Source organism: Xiphophorus hellerii, chromosome 3, assembly GCF_003331165.1.
Source record: "Xiphophorus hellerii strain 12219 chromosome 3, Xiphophorus_hellerii-4.1, whole genome shotgun sequence".
NCBI classification, from domain to species: Eukaryota; Metazoa; Chordata; class Actinopteri; order Cyprinodontiformes; family Poeciliidae; genus Xiphophorus; species Xiphophorus hellerii.
This window is the reverse complement of record NC_045674.1, coordinates 5,776,017-5,797,661: the sequence shown is the minus strand read 5'-3', so window position 1 is coordinate 5,797,661 and position 21,645 is coordinate 5,776,017. Positions and strand designations below refer to the sequence as shown.

Below are 21,645 nucleotides of genomic sequence, written 5' to 3'. Positions count from 1 at the left end.
AGACAGCTGACTGGCTGATTAATGGCTTCAACCTGGCCGGCACGCCTGCACGAAGATGCAGGCCGAGCGCAGAGCAGCTATTAGTGGCGCTAGCGATACGGGTTTAGAATAAACAGAATCAACAGGCCTGTCAACAACACAGCCGCATCCGAAACAAGCGCCCAAACCCGTCCAAGGCACTTCAGAAAAGAAAAGACAACAAAACAAAGTTTTGCCTGTGGTGGAAAAAAAACACATCAGGTAAACTGGGTCATTTATCAAAATCTTAAATTGGATTTTATTTTTTTTAAATAAAAACAAGTGAGAAAAGGCGCATATTACTTAATATATAAGTAATGTAGCTAAGTATTTGTTTCTGGGACGCGCACTGATGATATGGGTTCGTGCAAATATTGATATTAGGAGCAAAACTGGAAAGGCACTGTGTGCACAAAGGTCATTCAAATGTTTGAAGTTCCAAATTTGCCTCAGCTTTAACCACAACTGCTGTTTGTCTACGCCGACTGCAGCCAAATGCAAAGAAAGGCCCATAAAAAAGGTCTAGTCACAGGCTTTTAGTATTATTATTATTATTTTTGTGAGTGTGTGCGTGTGTGTATGAATGTAGAAACCTGAATTTCATTAAGTTCTAAATCTGAAAAGGGCTCGCTGATTAGGTGGTTTCAGTTTTCTGTTTCAATCTGCTGCTATCTCCAGAATCAGTGTCTGGCAGCAGAAATCCCCACCAGTAATGTCTCCTGCACATAGATGGCATCAGCGCACATGACTGCCAAATTCCTTCCACTTAATTATCTCTGAGCGATCCTTTTTATGTTGAGGTCATGGGAGGGAAACTATGAAATCAACCATAAAACTGCTCAAACTCACAATTATATTTTACACTGAGAAAATGTATTTTTTACTCCTCCCCCCTCTGAGCACAGGGTGTAACTTTGCCTCATTTTGAGCATATGTATTGTAATTTTTCCTTCGTTATTCAAATGGAAAATTTATTGCTCTTATGCCTCGACATAATAGGATTAAAGATGCAACTTTTCTTCTGTTTTGAACTATAGCAAAGTTCTTCCAAGAAGTAAAAGTAGTAAAGCAAGACACAGCTCATAAAGTACGATTATCCAGCAGTCAGAAGCCAGCTCTGAGCATTAATGGGCAAAACCCATCTCCGACTTTGGGATATTCTGATCAAAACTTCATTTGGAAGGAGAAGGAGCTCAGATATGTTGACTGAGACAACCTCAGCTGACCAGAGTGAGGCACGAGGACGGCGGCGGCGGCAGCAGCCCGCTCCTCTGCGGTCGCAGAAAGCAGCTTCTTTCTGGTAACAAGAGGAAAAAGCATTTATATCCCGAGAAACTGCAGCTGCTCAGGAACTTATGACTTTGTGACCTCAAAGGGTTCCAGAAAAACATCCCCAGTTGGCGGGAAAAACGAAGAAAGAACAGTGTGATTCTTTCACGCTTCTGAGACATCCAAGAAAACTGATTTTACAATTCAAAAATAAAATTACTACAATGAATACATAAAAACCAGCATGTGACGATGCAAGCAGAATTCGGGTTTTCATGAATGATATCCACTAAAATACCTCTGTAATACACTGCCTGGCCAAAAAAAAAGTCGCCACCAAAAAATGGTCACACTCTCTAATATTTTGTTGGACCGCCTTTAGCTTTGATTACAGTCCGCATTCGCTGTGGCATTGTTTCAATAAGCTTCTGCAGTGTCACAAGATTTATTTCCATCCAGTGTTGCATTAATCTTTCACCAAGATCTTGTATTGATGATGGGAGAGTCTGACCACTGCGCAAAGCCTTCTCCAGCACATCCCAAAGATTCTCAATGGGGTTAAGGTCTGGACTCTGTGGTGGCCAATCCACGTGTGAAAAAGATGTCTCATGCTCCCTGAACCACTCTTTCACAATGTGAGCCCGATGAATCCTGGCATTGTCATCTTGGAATATGCCCGTTCCATTTGGGAAGACAAAATCCATTGATGGAATAACCTGGTCATTCAGTATATTCAGGTAGTCAGCTGACCTCATTCTTTGGGCACACAATGTTGCTGAACCTAGACCTGACCAACTGCAGCAACCCCAGATCATAGCACTGCCCCCACAGGCTTGTACAGTAGGCACTAGGCATGATGGGTGCATCACTTCACCTGCCTCTCTTCTTACCCTGATGCGCCCATCACTCTGGAACAGGGTAAATCTGGACTCATCAGACCACATGACCCTCTTCCATTCCTCCAGAGTCCAATCTTTATGCTCCCTAGCAAACTGAAGCCTTTTTTTCTGGTTAGCCTTACTGATTAGAGGTTTTCTTACGGCTACACAGCTGTTCAATCCCAACCCCTTGAGTTCCCTTCGCATTGTGCGTGTGGAAATGCTTTTGCGTTCACAATTAAACATACTCCTGAGTTCTGCTGTTGTTTTTCTTCGATTTGATTTGACCAAACGTTTAAGTAATCGCCGATCACGATCATTCAGGATTTTTTTCCGACCACATTTCTTCCTGGAAGACGATGGTTCCCCACCATCCTTCCAGTTTTTAATGATGCGTTGGACAGTTCTTAACCCAATTCTAGTAGTTTCTGCAAATCTCCTTAGATGTTTTCTCTGCTTGATGCATGCCAATGATGTGACCCTTCTTAAACAGACTAACGTCTTTTCCACGACCACAGGATGTGTCTTTTGCCATGGTTGTTTAAGAAATGAGGAGTTACTCATTGCATCAGCTGTTAAATAACTTGTTGCCAGCTGAAAGATAATCGCCTATGCAGTACTTATCCAATAGGAGGCTTGTACCTATTTGCTTAGTTAAATCCAGGTGGCGACTTTTTTTTTGGCCAGGCAGTGTATCACAGCATGTTGTCCAAAAATTTATTTACAATTTACATTAATTTACCCCAAGAATGACTAAAATCCAAGAATACTTGTGACCACCTCAAACAATGCGTGGAAAACTGTCAGCCTTATTCAAACACTAAATATTGCATGTGCATTGTTACACAATAAGTAATGCTTCTCTAATAGTTAGCTTGTCTTACCCCCATTGGTTGAAATAACTTCAGTGGTTCTTTCAGTCATCTGCTATTTCTGACATCAGTCTGAACAAATCTCACCCACTCCACACTTTCATCTGTGAGACGTTTGAGGGATTCTTTACCAATCTTTAGTCACATTGGTTAATGCAACAGTGGCTAAACAAAAATACACAAATCAGTCCTCCAGCTGCAGCTGATCCAGGACGCTGCTGCTGGTGTTCTGACTAAAACCAGGAAGATAGAGCACTTCACGCCAGTTCTATAGTCCCTACACTGGGTCCCTGTAGCTCAGAGAATAGACTTTAAAACACTGCTGTTAGTTTATAATTCACCGAACGGTTTGGCACCACAATACATTAAAGATCTGCTGTTGTCATAGCAACCCTTCCAGATCTCTCAGGTCTTCCGGTTCTGGTCTGCTCTGCATCCACAGAACCAAACATGGAGAAGCAGCATTCAGCATCTATGCACCACAAATCTGGAACAAAACCTCCAGAAAACTGCAAAACAGCCGAAACACTGAGTTCCTTTAAATCTCGACTAAAACCCCACCTGTTGAGAGTTGCTTTTGAAAAACAATCAACGAAACATTTAACTACGGCACTTAACTAAATGCAATGTTTTAATTGTTGATTGTGTGTTCTATGACCTTGTGATGTAAAGCACTTTGAAATGCCGTGCTGCTGAGGCGTGTTACACAAATAACATTTGATTGATTGATTTGATTTTAAGTCACTCCACAACATTTCAGTCTCACCTGGGAATCAACACTCACATCAACAGTCAGTGGCTTCAGTCAGGAGAACAAACTAAATATCAGAAGTTTGAAGAGAGCAGGACATCTTCAAAAATAAATATAAATAATAAGTATAAATATGTTATAAAAACATGCTGGTTTTCATGGAGTGTCTAAGGAATAAACACATACAACATGCTAAATTTGTCACCTGCATAAACATTTTGCTTTTATTCTAAAAAGTTGGGTAAAACTCTTTTGTATCACTGATTTTTTTTTAACACACACAGTGTGACGTCACCTCCAAATTAATAATGGCTGCTCAAGGCAGGAGGGCTAAAAGCATTACACTGAACGCATTCCCTCAGCAGGTCAAAGCATTGGAAAAAAACTGGAAATAATGATGCATAAATAAATAATAATGATATAATGCTTCAGTCATTTTTCATCATCACTGAAAAAAAATCACTGATTTAATCTGTTAATCTGTTTTATGGAGACAGTAGCTTATTTAGAGTCTGACAACAACGGTGGATAAACCATGTGTGTATAATAGAGAAAATCAGCATATTAATCATCAAACGAGCAGTCAGCACTAGAATATAACTTCATGATTTAACATCCATTCCCTCGCTCGTATTATTATTGACTGTGTAGAACAATTTGTTTGTGGAAACTTGCAACGTCATAAATAACCGATGAAGAGCTCGCCAAAATCATATGAGATCACATTTCCTGCAAGGACGATCTTTAGGTTTTGGGATTATAAATACATGCAGATGTATCGTCACCATGACGATATTAAGGTCTAACCTGCTTCATGCACATATGACATCAAAGTGCAATTAAAAATGACAGCCGTAATTCCAACGGTATGTTCTCCCTTACCTCAAAAAGACACTCTCTGGCCAACAGAGGGAAACATTTTGAAGGCTTCTGTTTAGCCAGAGTCTAATATCAACACAGCGGCGGCGGACTTTACTCCAAAACTATGAGAGCTGATGTGTCACTGACACAAATAAACATCGCCAGAGGCCACAAATACCTACCTCTCATCCAGCCGACTGAGTGGCAGCTGAACATCTGCCATGTGCATCACTAAGCAAACACCGAGGAAATCCTTGTAAAGGAGAAAAAAAGCTACAGCCGTGACCATATTTTCTGCTTGTGTTCTTTCTAAAAAAGATGCTGCAGGACGGTGGAGATTCAGAGACATTACTATATGCAGCCTGTTGCTGTGGCAGCCTGGGGTTGAGACCGCAGCTCTCAGGAGGCTGAGGCCTCTTACATCTGGACAGCACTAAAGCAGCTGGATGTAACTCAAAAATAATTGCTTCCTCTACAGTGTCCAGGAAAACACCAAGTGACTGCCATGTTCACCGCTCCTCCCTGCAGGGAAGGCAACTAAATCAACATTTTTAAGCAATTTATCATCCGCTGACTTTGTAGCCTTTGTTTGGACTTTGTGAAAGCAACGAGAAACTCAAAGATAGTCGTTTTGCTACACAATGAAGCGCTGCGGAAATCAATGCAGCTTCGGCATTAAAGGCTATATTTTTATATAATTTTTGATTAAAGGTGAAAAAGAAGGTTATAACTCATTTATGCCTAAAAGGAACCTAATATGCTTCCTTTTAAACATGTTAGGATAGCATACATTAAACATGCTCATTACATTTTTTGTGCAAAATCATCTCAGATAAAAACATTTCAGTCTACTTAGTTCCGTCTGTTTTGAGCTCCTTTCAGAATTAAATGTTTTAGGGCTCTGTCACTTTTATGCAAATAAGCCATTTCTGGCCACGCCCCCTAACTCTGTGTTAATACGCTCACCTTTAAACATGTGAAAATGAATTTAAACAGATGCAAATTTGTACAATTGTACATCTTTGACCCTTGAGACCTTCAGCAAATGGTTTCCAAATGGTAAGTCAACATCAAAACACGTATTTTCCAGCAGCCATTAAGGAAAGGAATGAGATGCATGTAAATATGAAGTGAATATTTGAGTATTTCGCTTCTTTTGCCCAAAATTTTATGTCTATTTAATCATTTGTGCTAGTTTTATGTATTTATTGACTTTGTTTAAAGTATCGTTTGTTCTTGTATTGAGAAAACTATCAATTCAAGAATGTTTCTTTAATATCTCCTTAGAAGTATTTTAAACAGTAGAGACAGTGGGACGGAAAATTTGTATGTTTTTTAAAGTTTACTTCTAAAAACCTGTTATATTTTTATACAAGCCAATGCTTAGCCATGCAATGCCATAAAAAGACTTTTGTCATTTCCTTTTCCCCTTCTTTTTAGACAAATTTCTCCCCACGGGAGACAAATACACAAGGGGCTGGGCTCCACTTTGGCTGCTGGGTGACGGGCAGGGCTCGGCCGGGGTTGCTAGGTAACGAGGGAATGTCTGGTGATCATGACGTCAATATTGGGAGGTTTTTGAAACGGCTCTTTTTGTGAACGCCAAAAAGCTTTAACTTACTGCCAGAGAATGGATGAGTGTTTTTTTTTTGTTAGAGCTTTGATTGTTTCTGGAAGCAGTAGAGACTGAAATGGAAGTACATAAATGCGCTAAAGGGAATTTTTCATAATAGTCCCTTTAATAAGCCTGGATTTCTATTGTTTGTGGACATCAGTGTCAGGTACCGTGAGCGAAGCGATGGACCCAGTAGTAGCAGAAGTCCACTCCGAGGAAGGTGAGCCACCAGGTCCATGCAGAGTCCCAGGGCAGCTCCAGCAGGCGGAAGTGGTCCCACACATACAGGTAAGCCGACAGCTCACAGCCTCTCATCACCAGCCTGCAGGATGGAAACAGTCAAAGCTCTGCATCAGCAAAAAGGCAGTTTTTGTTCTCCCACAACGAGGAACTGGAGGGGTAACGGTAAAACAGTGGGGTACGTGGTACTTTTTGGTGTGTACAGGCAGATGGAGATACATAAAATATGACAAAACGACCTGATGCCACAAAGGACTGTAGAGACAGATGTTCATCTTCCAGCACATTTCATGCTACAATGGTTCAGTCAAAGTCCAGCCCTAAATTCAGTAGAGAATCTGTGGAAAGGTTTTGAAAATGTATCTGACTAACCACCACATATGGAAATTAAATGAATACGATTTTTTTGTTGTTGATCAAAAGCGGGTCATTCTGACAGAAAAATGAAGAAGTCGGACAGAAAAAAATAAATAATCGGATTAGAGTCACATTTGCCTGCCAAGTAAACAAAACCAAAAAGTACTTATGTAGACTTCTCTATGTTTCATTTTAATTACAAATTTGCATAAACAAAGTAAATTGTTGCTTCCTGATTTTTTTTATTTTGCCAGATTTTTTATGTATTTTGTCTTTGGTTTACTTTAAAAACACAATATATTCTGATGCACAAGAATTGTTGATGTTTTTCTTTCAAAACACAGAAATTATGATAAATTAGGATCAGCTGTTTTTCCTTCCCATTTCTTCTGTCTACTAGGCCTGTAACAATAAACAATAAATCAATTAATTGCATGACAAATTGAAAGAAACTAAATTTTCATTTCCTTGATTTATTGTTTTCCTCTTTCTTCTCAAAAACTGAACGACAAAAGTTTTCAGTCTGGTGTTTTGGTCTCAACTATCCTTTTTTTTGACAAATAACTTGGTTTACAGAGACTTCATGATTCATTTTATTTGTTGTTTCTGGTGTTTATTTATTTATTTTGGATATTTAAAATGTCTTTCAGTTCCAGTGTTAAATGTTCATTAGAGTTGAGAATATGTTCTTGCATTTTTATGTCATTATTACCAAAATAAATGTTCTCAAAACAACAATATTATCGTTTATCGCAATAAGTTCTGGGACTATTGACTGTCCAGCAAAATGTGCCATCATGGCAGACTTAGTAGCAACTAGTTACATTTACTTGAGTAACTTTTTTTTTTAAATTTACTTTTAGGAGTATTTTTACTACGCTGTACTTTTTACTTTTACTTGAGTAAATTATTATAAAGTATTTCTACTTTTAGTTGAGTAAAATTTCTAGATTTTCTACCCACTGAACAAAAACAAACATGCTTTTACCAAAAACTCACCAGACACAGACACACACCTGCAGGTTTTGTTAAAGTTTCATGAGTTTTTTTATTGAAAGAAACTGATTTGGAAAAAAAATATTTTAACTGATTTTGTTATTTTTGTTACTTATATGAATTATTATCATTTTTGTCCTTAAAATACCAAAATTTCCTCTTAACTTTACATTTTGGTCCACCTGACGATGTAATTTTTAAATATTAAATTATTGATAATTTGATAAGTTACTCCGTTCTTCAGTGGACTTTTTACCAAATACTTTTTTACTCTAACTTGAGTAATTTCTTGGATGGCTACTTTTTACTTTTACTCGAGTAAAAACACGTTGAAGTAGTGTTGTTCTTAGTCGAGTATAACTTGGATCCTCTGCCTTACTTTGTGACACTTTGTGACACATATTTACGTCTCGATGGGTCCAGCAGACTTACAGCGGGAGTCTGGAGATCATCCCAGCAGAAAGGGAGGTGAGACCGTCACTCAGCGTAACTACAGGGCTTCCTGTCATCAGCGCACCCACCGCCAGCTCCAGCAGCATCAGTCCCACAAAGTACGGCGTGGCCTGCACACACACAGCCACCGACACACACACACACACCCACACACACACACACCCACACACGCCGTCAGGACGCAGCTCGACAAGAATAACACCATTTCAAGTCCACCGTTGCTTTTACTAGCTGTACTGAAAGGAAGTATTTGTTTTGGCGGATGAGCTGAAACCTTTCAGGACTTTCATGTCTTGTGGTCCGCGATGTTTGTTTCGCTGAACGAGACCAGAGCGGCAGGTCCGAAGCCACCGTGATTTGGCAGATTTAAAAACGCAAACATTTATGCGAACAAAGCAGCGATGGAGGGAGGAATGAGCTCAGTGGATGAATTACACATCAGTGCTAACAAACTGTAGAAAGTAGTAACGTCAGATAGAAGCCAAGTGAAATAAATGCAGGATGGTCAGTGATGAAATGCAGCCAAACAAAGTAATCTGTCTAACATTCAGTTATTTCCAGAATGTGTTGCTTTTAGACATATTAGAAATATAAAGTTACCAGAAAGGTTGGATTTATATTGTTTGAGCCCACATATTGTAAAAAAAAAGGCTGTCAGAAATCCTCACCAACATTCAGTAAATGTGACAATTTTCAACTTAAAAAAGAAAATATGGGAACAAAGTGACAATATAATTGAATAGATAGATAGAACTGCAACTTTAAGTAAAAACTATTGATTTAATTATGTTTGTGTGGCGTGGAGTTTCCACTGGGTAAAATTTATTTATTATTCAACATTGTTGACCTTATGGATGCAATAAAATTAAATTCTACTTAGTAATTTTAAGCTGAGAGTATTTTTACAAAAATAAGTAAATGTAATTTGATCAAATAAACATAATAATATCCCAAACTACACAGTCATTCGTTTTTACTGAATATGCTTTTAGTATTTATTTTGTAAATATTAATTTAGCTTTTTTTTCCCAGGCTGAATCAGATGGAGTCATGCTATCGGTTAGCAAGTAAAAAATTAAATTAAATTAAATCAACAACCACTCCACCAGGAAGAGTTACTGCCAGTATAAACTAGTTAATTAAGTGATTTAATCAAATGCGACTGTGAAAGCAGATTTTTCTTGACTGTTACATTTCAGATTCTTCAGATTCTTCATGTCAAAGTTAACCTGGGCAAGGTGCTTAACTTGTTTTTCAAGTTTATTCTTAAAATGAATCTGATTAGAAGCTGGATTTTTAGTCATCTGAGCTCAGGCACATATAGCGACTTGATACAAGAGTATTGTTGGTTTAAAATGAACGGTGAACTCCACAAGACTCCAAATTCAGTCCAGCAGCAGAAATATCAGCCAGATGTTCAAGTGTAAAAGAGTAAAATTAACAGAATTAAAAAGTGGAAAATGTGGGAAACATTACAACTAAAAAAAAATCTAACAAAACATAAAAATATGAAAAAGAAGGCCACCAAGTACACAGCCTGGAGGTACACCTCACCTTAAGTGAGAAGCTGACATACAACTGTCTCAAATTACAACATCCATGGATATGGACAAAATCCATCCATCCATTTTCTAACACTTTTGTCCCTAGTGGAGTCGGGACGCCGGGCGAGAGGCGGGTCACCCTGGACAGGTCGCCAGTCTGTCGCAGGGCAACACAGAGACAGACAGGACAAACAACCATGCACACACACACCTACGGAGAATTTAGAGAGACCAATTAAAATGACAGTCACGTTTTTGAACTGTGGGAGGAAGCCGGAGTACCCGGAGAGAACCCACGCATGCACGGGAATCGAACCCAGGACCTTCTTACTGCAAGGCAACAGTGCTACCAACTGCACCACTATGCAGCCCAACAGAAATAAATATGAATGGAAATTATGTTCAAATTCAATATTTATGGTGAATTGATGAAAGGTGCTCATCCATTTTAATTAGAGTCAAATTTTCAAACAGTTTTTTTCACACAAATAGTTTTTATATTTGCAAAAATAAAGATGTTATTGACTTGATTCTTGGTTTGAAATTGAAAATGGTTTTTAAAAGATAATTTAATCTTTTTTTTTCTTTTAATAATGAGGATCCACCTGAAACCATGGTATGAGTTTATGGGATAGGAGTTCATTAGTTAAGATTACTGTGGTGCAAAAAATGTGTCTTTTGCATTCCTTGTTCATTTTATGCTGCCATCATGTGTGTCTAAAAAATAAATCACAATGTGTCTAATTTTATTTAAAAAAAGAAACCAATATTTATTTGCCTGTTGGATGTTTGTGTAACAATTTATCACATGCAATCTACATTATTTCTGAGAACACACCAATGGTCAAATTGTGATCACTGGACACATCTATGGATTTTTCCAGTCTCATTATGTCAATCAAATTTGTTTTCTTAATCTCTCTGCATTTAGACTGTAATGACATCTTGAACGGTTGCAAGTTTCAAGCAATGCAATTTGTTTTGTCCCTTCTGAGCTGATGTAGTTTGTCCAGAAAACCACAGCAGAGTTATTAGAAATGTCAAAATTACGATAAAACGTATCAAACAGAAGCAAGGAAAATTTAAACACGACAAATATTAGATTTCTCATTCGAGCTTCTGAACGCTAAACAAACAACTGGTGACATGTCTTTTTCCAAGGGTTCTGGAAACATGCTCTAACCTCTTAATGGATCTGTAAAACATGGAACAAATTAGTGAGGGAGGGGGTCAGAAAACGGGTCAGAGCTGCGACTTCAGCAGCCTGCAGCCCCACTGGTTAGCTCCACGCTGAAGGCTCTCATTGACCGAGGGACGCTCAGTTTGAAGGTTGGACACCCGGCTGGAGCGAGGAGGGGAGGCACGATGGGACCGCAGAGGAGAACATGTGCAGGTGGAGCTGCAGGAAGTGAGACCGTGCATGCAGGTGCGTGTGTGTGCAGGCAGAGGCGTGAGCACCACCAGAGACCCGTGATCACATGCAATGTTCCAACATCTGGCAGCTAACAAATGGGCTCGCAACACAGGCAGACCTCCTCCAAACTCAGTGAAAAAAAAGAGATTATCGTCCTGGCCGAGAGCCTTCCTTCTTTTCCTCTACTTCTGTCCTGCAGAAAGTTTTACCACGACAGTCAAGCGTTCCTGACCGCTTTGAGCGATCGTTTCCGGGCTGATTCTCATGCAGAGCGATGAGTTTGTTTTTTTCTTTAAAACATGCATATGTCAAACGTTCTTTCTGTCTCCTGATATTTTTCTCTCTTTTATGTAAAGTGTTATTTTTACCCCTTTATTGGGATCATTTGAGGTCGATTCTTTCTGATCTCGAGTACAATCAAAACGTCCTTTCCTGCGTTACTTTGTCTTCCCAACACATAAACTAAAAATCACAGTAAAGACTATTTAATACGGCAGCAGATTTAGTGCAACTGTTTGTTGTGGTATCTAATAATTGTGTTTTATTTCCTCCTGCATTCAACCTTACATGCAATAGGACATTTGTGGACCAGATGTCTGCTTTTTCTCCCAACGAGCCCCTTTTTTTTGAGAGCGTAAGGTCATGGATGACTGATGTTGGCAAAAAACACGTAGGCTGACGGTGCACTTTTATCTGACAAATACTGTTTGCTTTCAAATCACCGAGCAGCCGGGAGACCTGGCAGGGTCCAACGAACCCATAATTCCAAACAACTCCCAAATTAGAAGATTGTGTTTTGTTTTGTTTCTAATTAATTTGGCGTGCTGGGATCATAGAACAACAGCGAAGAAAAATTGATGGCAGGTCTTAAACTGTAAACAGTTGGGAGCTAGTCAGGCACCATCAAACCCTACAGCAACAACAAGTTTACCTAATCATGCCGGGTAGTGGATTATAAGAGCCCCTGCTGTTGGGGTAATTGTTCTGCTCCCCCAATGTGCCCATAAAAACCTAGCAAAGTTGGGTTTTTAAAACCTGCTGCAGACATTTCCCACAATAAAACGCAAGACAACCATATAAAATAATAGCTCAGTATTTTTACATAAACTGCACATTAAGAACACTACAACTCAACCCAAAGCTGTCATTCTGCAGGTTTGGGTCATCAAAACTGTGTCTCATCAGCGGAGTTCCTCAGGGACGTGTGCTTAGCCACCTGCTGTAAACTCCATTTAAACATGATTGCACGAACTCACATGAAACTGTCACTGAATTGAAAGACGGTAGCACCATCAACTGCTGCATGTTAGACGGCGATCAGAACTCCTGAAGAATATCTTGATATCGTTGTGTTGCTGGGAAAATACGGTCAAAGGTAAAGGTAATTTTATATATATAGCACATTTTCAGCAACAAGGCAATTCAAAACAAGCAACACCCTCATTTAGTTTTAAGGTTTAAACAAGGTTTTATTAAAGAGCAGCTAAACCAAATCAACTTTTTTCATATGCACTACATAAATTGGGCCTAAGTGTTGCTGTCTTGATATTAGTGTTCAATTTCAAGTCAAACTTTGTCACTTAGCTGTAGATACCCAATGATCATCCAGATAAAATAATAATGTGTATCTCCAGAGTCCAAATGGCTAAAGAAAATTCCCACATTTATACACACACAGCCGCATCCCACAAACAGAAAGGCACATATTTTATTTAAAGAGATCAATAGCCTGTAACATACCAGATAACTTTAAAATAGGAATGCACCAATTTCATGTTTTGTCATTAAAGTCTCTAATAGCACAAAAAAGTTGTTAGATTTGTCACCAGTTTGTATTTTTGTGGAAAGGTTTATTATTTTCATGGTTAGCATCCTTCGCTCATTCTCTCACTTGCCTATGCTTCTCACACCACCTTCTCGAGGCGGGGTTACGATGTTACATCAAGTTTAGTTACACTTTATTTAAAAGCTGGAATGTGCAAAAACCTTTTAAAAGGTTCCAGAATGCCCTTCGTTAGAGAGAGGACAAACAACACCAGCAGAAATATCTAAGCAATAAAATATCTTATTACGGAAACATTCTGGCCCACTTTTCTTTGCTTCAGTTAAGGTTTGAAGACATTTATTTATGACCTGTTAAGTAGTAACTAGTTACATTTACTCACTTAAATTTACTTGAGTAACTTTCTGAAAAAAAATTTCCTTTAGGAGAATTTTTAGTACACTGTACTTTTTACTTTTACTTGAGTAATTTTATTATGAAGCTTCAGTTCATTTTATTCAAGCTTCACTTGAATAAAACTGATACTCACTGTGAGCTTGACTTAAAAATTTATTTTTATTAAATAAATGGATGACTAAAAACTAGTTACATTTACTCAATTACATTTATACTTCAGTAACTTTTTTGAAAAATGTTATTTTATTACGCTTTGATTTCTACTTTTACTTGAGTAATTTCATTATGAAGTATTTCTACTCTTGCTTGAGTAAAATTTCTGGATTTTCTACCCACTGAATGAAAATCAAACATGTTTAAACCAAAAGTTCACCAGACACAGACCTGCAGTTTTTGTTAAAGTTTCATAAGTTTCTTATTAGAAGAAACTGATGTGGAAACATTTTCTTTGGCCTGATTTTGTTATTTTTTGTTACTTATATGAATTATTGTCATTTTCATCCTTAAAATACCAAAATATCCTTTTAACTATAAACTTTGGTACTTCTGATAGTATAATTTTTAAATATTAAATGATAATTTGATCAGTTACTCAGTAGACTTTTTACCAAATACCTTGTTACTCTTACTTGAGTAACTTCTTGGACAGCTACCTTTTACTTTTACTTGAATAAAAATATGGAAGTAGTGCTACTCTTGCTTGAGTACTTTGGGCACTTTATCTCGTCCGGTTCTGACTTAACTCTTAAAACGTTTCACCAAACCGTGGCAGACATCTTGAATTATGGACTTTTTTTCTAATCCAGATTAGCTGTCACTGTCTTGAAGGTGACCCAGTTTGGACCAAGCCTGAGTGGTTAAGACAGATTGCCTCACCAAGTGACACAGCAGCAGCAGCTCTGTAAAAGGCTGACTAATGTAAAGGTTAACCAGCTTTCAGTCCCAAAGGTTTGACGCCGCGATGACGGACGGTCTGAGCAAACCGAGCGCTGAATCATTTCCTTGCATTTGCACACAGTGGGTCAAGACACAACCCTTAACTGTACTCTGAGGAATTTGTTGAGTACCTGTTTTGATCAAAAACAGAACAAAACCAATAAAGCATCACATGTTGCTGATGCGTTTTACTCTTTAAAACAGAAGACGTTACACATTTCAGGTAATGCAATAAGTCAATCGAACCGCCTTTGGTTCCATGGCGTTGCCTTGATTTTTGAAACTTCTCATGTCTGCAGGATATTGCTACTCTGATTGGTGATTTATGGACCAAAGGAAATTCAGAGAGGCTTTTGTTTTGGCAGCTGTTTGACAAAGCTGTTTTGTGAACGAGTCTTTTGAGAATATCCTGGCGAGCTGCATCACAACCTGGTCTGGCCAAAGGAATGCTGTGCATGAGAAATCTTTACAGACGGCGATCAAAAGGACTGGCAGCTCTGAGCCGCAACTATCCAGGACAGAACAAACTGTTAATGTATAAAACTTTCTCAAATATTTAATATTATTGTTTTATTTACTCTCATTACGTCTTTTTGTAGCTTGTTCTTTATTGATTTTGCATTGCTTTAATGCAGAAGACATACGACACATTAAACTACTTGCCTGCTAACAACATTTATGTCCATCTTTCTATGTAAATCGTCTATTTTGCCCATTTTCTGTCCATTTGTGCTTCTTGTAGTTTCAACTTATGTGTCAGTTTCTCCATTATAAACATCTTTTCCGCTATTGCAGCCCATTGGCTCCTCAATGGTGTTTCCACTTCCTTTTAGTTGTTTATCACAGTCCTGAATAGATTCCTCCAAAGTACTTCTGGTTTTAGTGGAAATTTGTATCTTAAAACTTTATTCAAGACATCACAGATCATATCCTATTTTTTTATTTACGATCATTTCCTAAAATATTTCAATAGTGCGCATATTGACCCTTTGCATGTGACATCACGCCCTCCAGAACCCCGCTCACTCCGCCATGACGGACATCAAAACAACCAATGCTTCCTTTAAAGCCAGTCTAAAAACATGTGTAGCCTGATATCGTTCCTATTTAGTTGATTTCACTTTAAAAATGGTCATAGGGTGCTGTGTGGTCAACTTCACAAACAGACAAGGATGCAAACCAAACTTATTTCATAACTTTTAGGAGGTTTGGGTCAGTTTCTAAACTAGTTGTTTCCATTCCAACTTCTTTAAATCCTGCTGTCTACGAGCCCCAACCAGGTGTGTTACGTTCACAGACAAATTAGCTCGACTCCAACAAGAAGAAGAAGCCATGAATAAACTGGCAAAAACAACTTTGGAAAACAATTTCAGTCGCTCTGTTCAAAACTCCCAATCCTCACTTCTGACGTCCATCATGGCGCCTTGAATGATTAAGTGACGTAGCTGAAAAGGGTCAACACTTTCCCTCATCCTCTCCAACAATTCTGTTGTCTTTTTAGCTGATTGCTTTTTAATTTTAGTGTGATAAAAAAAACAACTCATGAGGCTCTTCAGGCAAACTCTCTCCCTGTCCAAAAACTAGTTGATTAACAATTTCTTGTGTAAAAAAAGACTGATTCAAATAATTTCTTTCTGGTAATCATGATCCGTTGTTACATATATCTGATACTCACATTTTAATTTATTTAATAAGAGAGACAGCAGTAAAAAGGTTTTTTCAGGATATTTTACAGTCATTGCTGAAATAAACTGCAGCTTGAGGTCATTCCACTGAGAAAAGTTAAAGTTTTACCACTTTCCATTACATTTATGTTTGCACTTTCTGTTTATAAGTTGGAGTTTGTACTTGAGTTAGAAAGATGTCAACCAAGTCTTAAAATCTCAAAACTAAAGTAAACTGTAAACAGCTTTACATTTTTCACAAAATAATGCAACTTATCTCAAACAAACAAAACATTTCTTGACTTTAAAGTTTAGAGAGCAGGTTTTTTGTATAGTTTTCTCGGTGCGTGGTTCCTGCAGCAAATACCCTTATGATAAATGAAAAGTTTTCTGCATGTTTCCACCAGGATTTTAACTAATTTAATTTGGTAGTAACTGCCAAGACTTTGTTGTTAGAAGGCCTCCTTACCATCACCCTAATCTGGGCAGTGAGGTTTTCTGTGTGGCTGCTTCTATAGATCCTCAATCAGACTAACTGAGTTGCTCCAAGGTGTTATTACTTTCCAAGATAAGAGACATGTTGACGAAATTTAGAAAAAGACAATTTAAACATACATTTGTGAGCTGCATGTTAATACTGCAGGTAAAATCAGTAATAGGTAATAAAGGTACATTTCTGTTGCTATTGACTTTGAATTTACACCAAGTGTCAGGAACAAACCAAGTAGTCCACACATTGTAAGAAATGGAAAAAAAAAAATTTACAAATTAAGTAGAAAAGCCAAGAAACTCACTTAAATCTGTCAATGTTTAGAAAGCATTCCTCAGTAGGGTATAATATTAACTGATGGCCTACAAAAGGTTTTTCATTACCAGAATATTGAGTTATTGGATAAAAGCAAAAAAAAAGTCTGCAATACATGCCGATACAAATAATTGCAGGTTTGTTTTTAAGCTTCTGAATGTCACAGCCATGGTCCAGTAGGAATGCGCAAGATAAACAATATACAGTTGAAATGATAGAAATTTGTCCTACAATAGAGATCTGAGGTCTAACAGCTAACCGCGGTGATGCTTGTTGATGATGTAATATCTGGCATCAAAACAAAGGAAGCAAGAAGGAGAGTGAATGAGAGCGCAAGGGAAAAACTCGTTAGAAAGGCAGGTGCAAAAAACGTAAATCATCAGGACCTGGTTCGGGTTTAGCATCCCGTGGTCTCAGCGTGTTGCGCAGGAGGAGCGCAGCAGATGTCACGGTCAGACAGCAGGGAAGCCAGGAGCATAGGGTCAGGATCTTTGCTGGGTCGCGCACAGAATAAAGCTCGCTGGGTCCAAGAGACCCTTTCTCTTAACCCTCCAGTGGTCTTAGCGCGATGCTCAGGAGGTACAGCAGATGTCACGGTCTGACAGTCTTCCCGAAACCACAAAAAGGAAACCTTGTAAAAGCACACAGTGCAACCCTGCCGGACCAAACACAAGAGTAAAAATCATGTCGGGTCTAAATGAACTGACTCTTAAGACAGTAGGAGGGCTAAACAGTCAGACCAGGAGCCAGAACATTTTATCTGCAAAGTGCATGGAAGAGACGAAATACAAGTAATTTTTTTGACCACCTGAAATCGAAGAATGTGTTTGAATACCAGAAATGCAGCAAACTGCACGGTCCAGTTGCAACTCTGTGAAGAAAAAGCAGGATTTGACGCAGACATCCCTTATATTAAAGTGTTGTGCGTCTATATAGAGACATATTTTCATTTAAATTTGATTTAATCAGGTGGTCACCATTGAGATTAAGCTGCTGCCCATCATTATCAATAATAGGCAGCAACATAAAATATTACGTACAAATAAAATGCACAAAAACAAATTTTAACACATACAAATAGATACATTCCACTCAATTAGTATGCGATTTCATTTCTATGGTAAGTTTTATGCAAATCATTTTGTGATATACATCGTTACCACCACTTATGACAATATATTGTGATATAAATTTTATGCCATATTGTGCATCTCCATAATCCATTAACAAACTTCATTTCACCATAAACTAGCCATGGCTGTTAAATATAAACAGTGGATATAGTCTGCTCACTTATGGCTTAAGCTAAACGCTTCAGATGTTTGGTTTAGCCTTTATCCATGTTTGGAAGAAGAAAAGTCCTGTGCTTCACCCTGAAAACCCAACGCCAAAAAAGAAGTTTACAGGTAAGGAATATGGTGGTTTGAGGGAAGATGAATGGCGAAACGAACCAGAACCTACTTGATAAGAATCTGAAGATGAATCAAGTGTGCAGCTCCAAGCAAGACGATAATCCCAACCACACAGCCAAAAAAACTCTTAACTGGTTTCAGAGACAGAAAGTAATACCCAGTGAATCACCTGACTTGTATCAAATTTAAAATCTATGAAAAGAGCTGAAAATGAGAAAGGAACTCCAGAACATTTACGATTTGGAGACGGTTAGGGTAGAATAATGAGTGAAAAAGAAAAAAATCACATTTGATTTGTCTCCATTCATGAGACTACTTGAAATCAACACTTCTCCACATAGGAAAGGGTTCAATAATGACTCCCAACTCAAATTTTCTACCCATAATTCCCATTACTGTGATTTCTCGGTATTACTAAGATTGTGAGAAATTGTTGACCTACGTCACAAAATTTCTCCAGTCCACTTCAAACGATCCAGGCTTCGATTTGGTGTAGCCACTTTTCCGAGCTGGGAGCGCTATTCCACACAGGTCCAGCACATATGGATCTTTATAAGCAAAAGTTTTGGTTTCCACCAGTGGTGGAATGAGACGTGCACAGCAGCCATGTCCAGAAGCTGGATTTCTGCAGACATGATGAGGTAGGAGCACGAAGCCACTTTGGTCGATCCAGTTTTTATGTTTTTGCCAGAACCCAGATATGCTCTCAGCGTGATTATCGGCCACCAAAGTATCTCCACGGCTTTGCAGAAGTTTTCTGCTCCTTTAAGGCGGACTGTGAGCTCTCATGCTCCACCATTCATGATGGGGATCCTTCAGCATTTTTGATTAACCTCAGAGGAACTCTGCACAGATCATCCCCCCTCTGGCTGATTTTTTATTTTATGGCACGGTCTTAATGTCATGTGAAGGGCATAAGCTCTAAGTCAAGATATTCAACACTTAAGACTTTTTAAATCAGCACTGAATTATGCAAGATTGAATGCCGATTCTGTGAAGCAGTTTGATATTTTTGATAACTTTATTCCGGTAGAGAAAAATTCAAAACATTTTCAGTTTTTTTGGAAATCTTAAAAGTTGTTCTATGCACAACATTTTGATTTCAAGGATTAAAACAAAAAATAAAGTATGTAATTTAAATAGAAAATGGAATGTAAAGATTGTTTTTTCATATTTAGTTTGTGCCAAGCCTAATCCAACCTGGAAAAAGAGAGAAGAAAATAAAATTTTCTGAATTTTGGAGTTTTGCTGGAAAGTTTGCCTGGTCTTTAATACCAACTGCTTGTCTTTGCACCACACCTTAACATTTCAAATCATCAAACTTTTGGTGATTTGGTATCAAATTTTGGATGCTTTTCTCCAGCAAAGACAAAGAAACTGATGGGTGCAGCTAAATGCATGTTAATCCTGGAAGAAGACACGTTTAAAGCTGCATTCAACCAATGGGTTAAACCAACTTATCAGTTCACAAAATAACTCAAGTTGTTTTTACACCAGCAGTATTGAGAGCATGGAGGGGTTGAAAGAGAAAGAAAATTGTATCAAGCAAACACAAATGTTTATATTTTTCACAATTTAAATGATGTATTAGAAAAATATTTAACATGCAAGCACAATATACCAACTATAAATTTTATATTCTGAAATATATAATCAGCTGCCTTAACTTTTGACCTACAAACTTTATTTTGATGCTCCTCCAGATGAAATTATTTGTTTTGACACAAAATTATTTGATAACAAACTTCCTAAAGTCTCTAAAGCTGAAAAAATGCCTTAATTTACTGCTACAGGTTTTGTTTTTTTAAGGAGAGAAGCGTCCACCCACCTGCTGAACATACTGAGGCACTTCCTCCACTTTCTCAAAGGAGGATTCGTTTGGAGTGAGCATGAAGAACATGGCCCGGAGACCCCTGGAAACGGAATCGGACCCCGCCGCTGCAGCCATGGCCGGACTCTATTTACCTGTGCAGGTGTTCCAGCCCCTCTCACCGCTGCGCACAAAGCGCTCAATCTCAAGCGAGTCACCTTTTAAACTCCTTCTGTTTGTTTTTGGGAACTTCCGCAGGAGGGAAAGTAGGTCAGCTGTGACACGGATCCGGAACCAGCTGCTGAATAAAGTTCGGAAATAATACAAAATAAAGCACTGTGACGGGTTTAAAGCGCCCACTGGATCCTGCCTCTGCCTTTATCCACGTATTAATCCAGATTTCTCAGGACGCCACTTTACCTTTGGACGCCAGGGTTCTTCACTAAATCACGCTATCAGTTTTATCGCGAGAATCCGCGGTGCAAACTGGCTCCTGTTTGAAGTTTATCTGTGGAAGTTGCAGGATATGATTGAGCTCCAGCAGGGAAGGATGTCCCGCCGCCTTGTCACATTGCAGCTGTTTGTCACGGTGCTGTGGGGGGTTTCCACGCTTTATGCTGTAAATATGAAACTCGTGAATCACTGACGAAATTCTGAAAGAAAAAATGAAGTGTCATATTTCAATGTCTCTATGTACCGCTATCCAAGCAGGACTTATATGTTTAATAACAGCTTGTATAACTGTGGATTTATTTGTAATACTCAGCGCAGAGACAGTTGTGATTTAACTGATAAAGTGATGGAACCATGATTCAGATCTGTTCTGTTAGTTGCAGGAGATAAAGTTATGCAAATTGAGCTTTAATACCATTAAATGTCACAAAGTCAAGCATCAAACCACAAGTGCAACCAATCAACTAAAGCAGCACAAATCTATAATTTTCTTTTCTCTTTGTGAAGGTTTACAAAACCCTTCTGTGGGTTGGAATAGTTGCAGGATTATATATAAAGTATTCATGCCCTTTTTCACATTTTGTCACATTACAATCAAAACATTCAACGTGTTTTATTGGGTTCTTTTGAGGTAGATCCAATAAGAAAAACACATAATTGGGAATTTTGCTAAAAATGTTACATAGTTTTAAATGTTCTTGCAATTAAAAGTCTGAAAATCGTGGCTAATTGCTTGCAAAATTGAGAGTGTGGATCTCGGTGTAGTGACAGCTTTGTGTAACAACAAAAACGCCCAGTCAGAGTCAGCGGGACGGTTACTGAAGGTTTATACCAGGGCTTTGTTACGGAAGAATCAAACGCCACTTTTTAATTTATTCAGGTTAGAATTGAAGGCTCTACATGCACTCTTAAGTGTGTTTGTAAAATAAACATGTTTCCACCATAGTTCACAATTGTTGATGCAGGGAGCAGCCATATTGAAATGAGGGGAGTAGCTGGAATGTCTCCCAGTTCTTACTGGAAAAACCAACTTCCTGGGTTGTTCCAGCTGATTTCTCCGACTGGCAAGTTGGAATTTCTAACTTCTGACACTGAATGGATTTTACCAACATCCCTGA

The 21,645-nt window shown here is 38.4% G+C and overlaps 1 protein-coding gene across 1 annotated transcript in view; it reads right to left on the bottom strand.

Moving 5' to 3' along the window:
• Window positions 1–20,665, bottom strand: part of agmo (alkylglycerol monooxygenase) — an 81,373-nt gene extending 60,708 nt beyond the window's left edge. The window contains exons 1-3 of the mRNA XM_032559321.1: window positions 20,093–20,665; window positions 8,290–8,420; window positions 6,435–6,586 (exon numbers count right to left, since the gene is read on the bottom strand). Coding sequence (XP_032415212.1) covers window positions 6,435–6,586; window positions 8,290–8,420; window positions 20,093–20,212 — 403 coding nt within the window. The 5' untranslated portion in view covers window positions 20,213–20,665. The remainder of the gene's footprint in view (window positions 1–6,434; window positions 6,587–8,289; window positions 8,421–20,092) is intronic.
• Window positions 20,666–21,645: the final 980 nt, after the last annotated feature.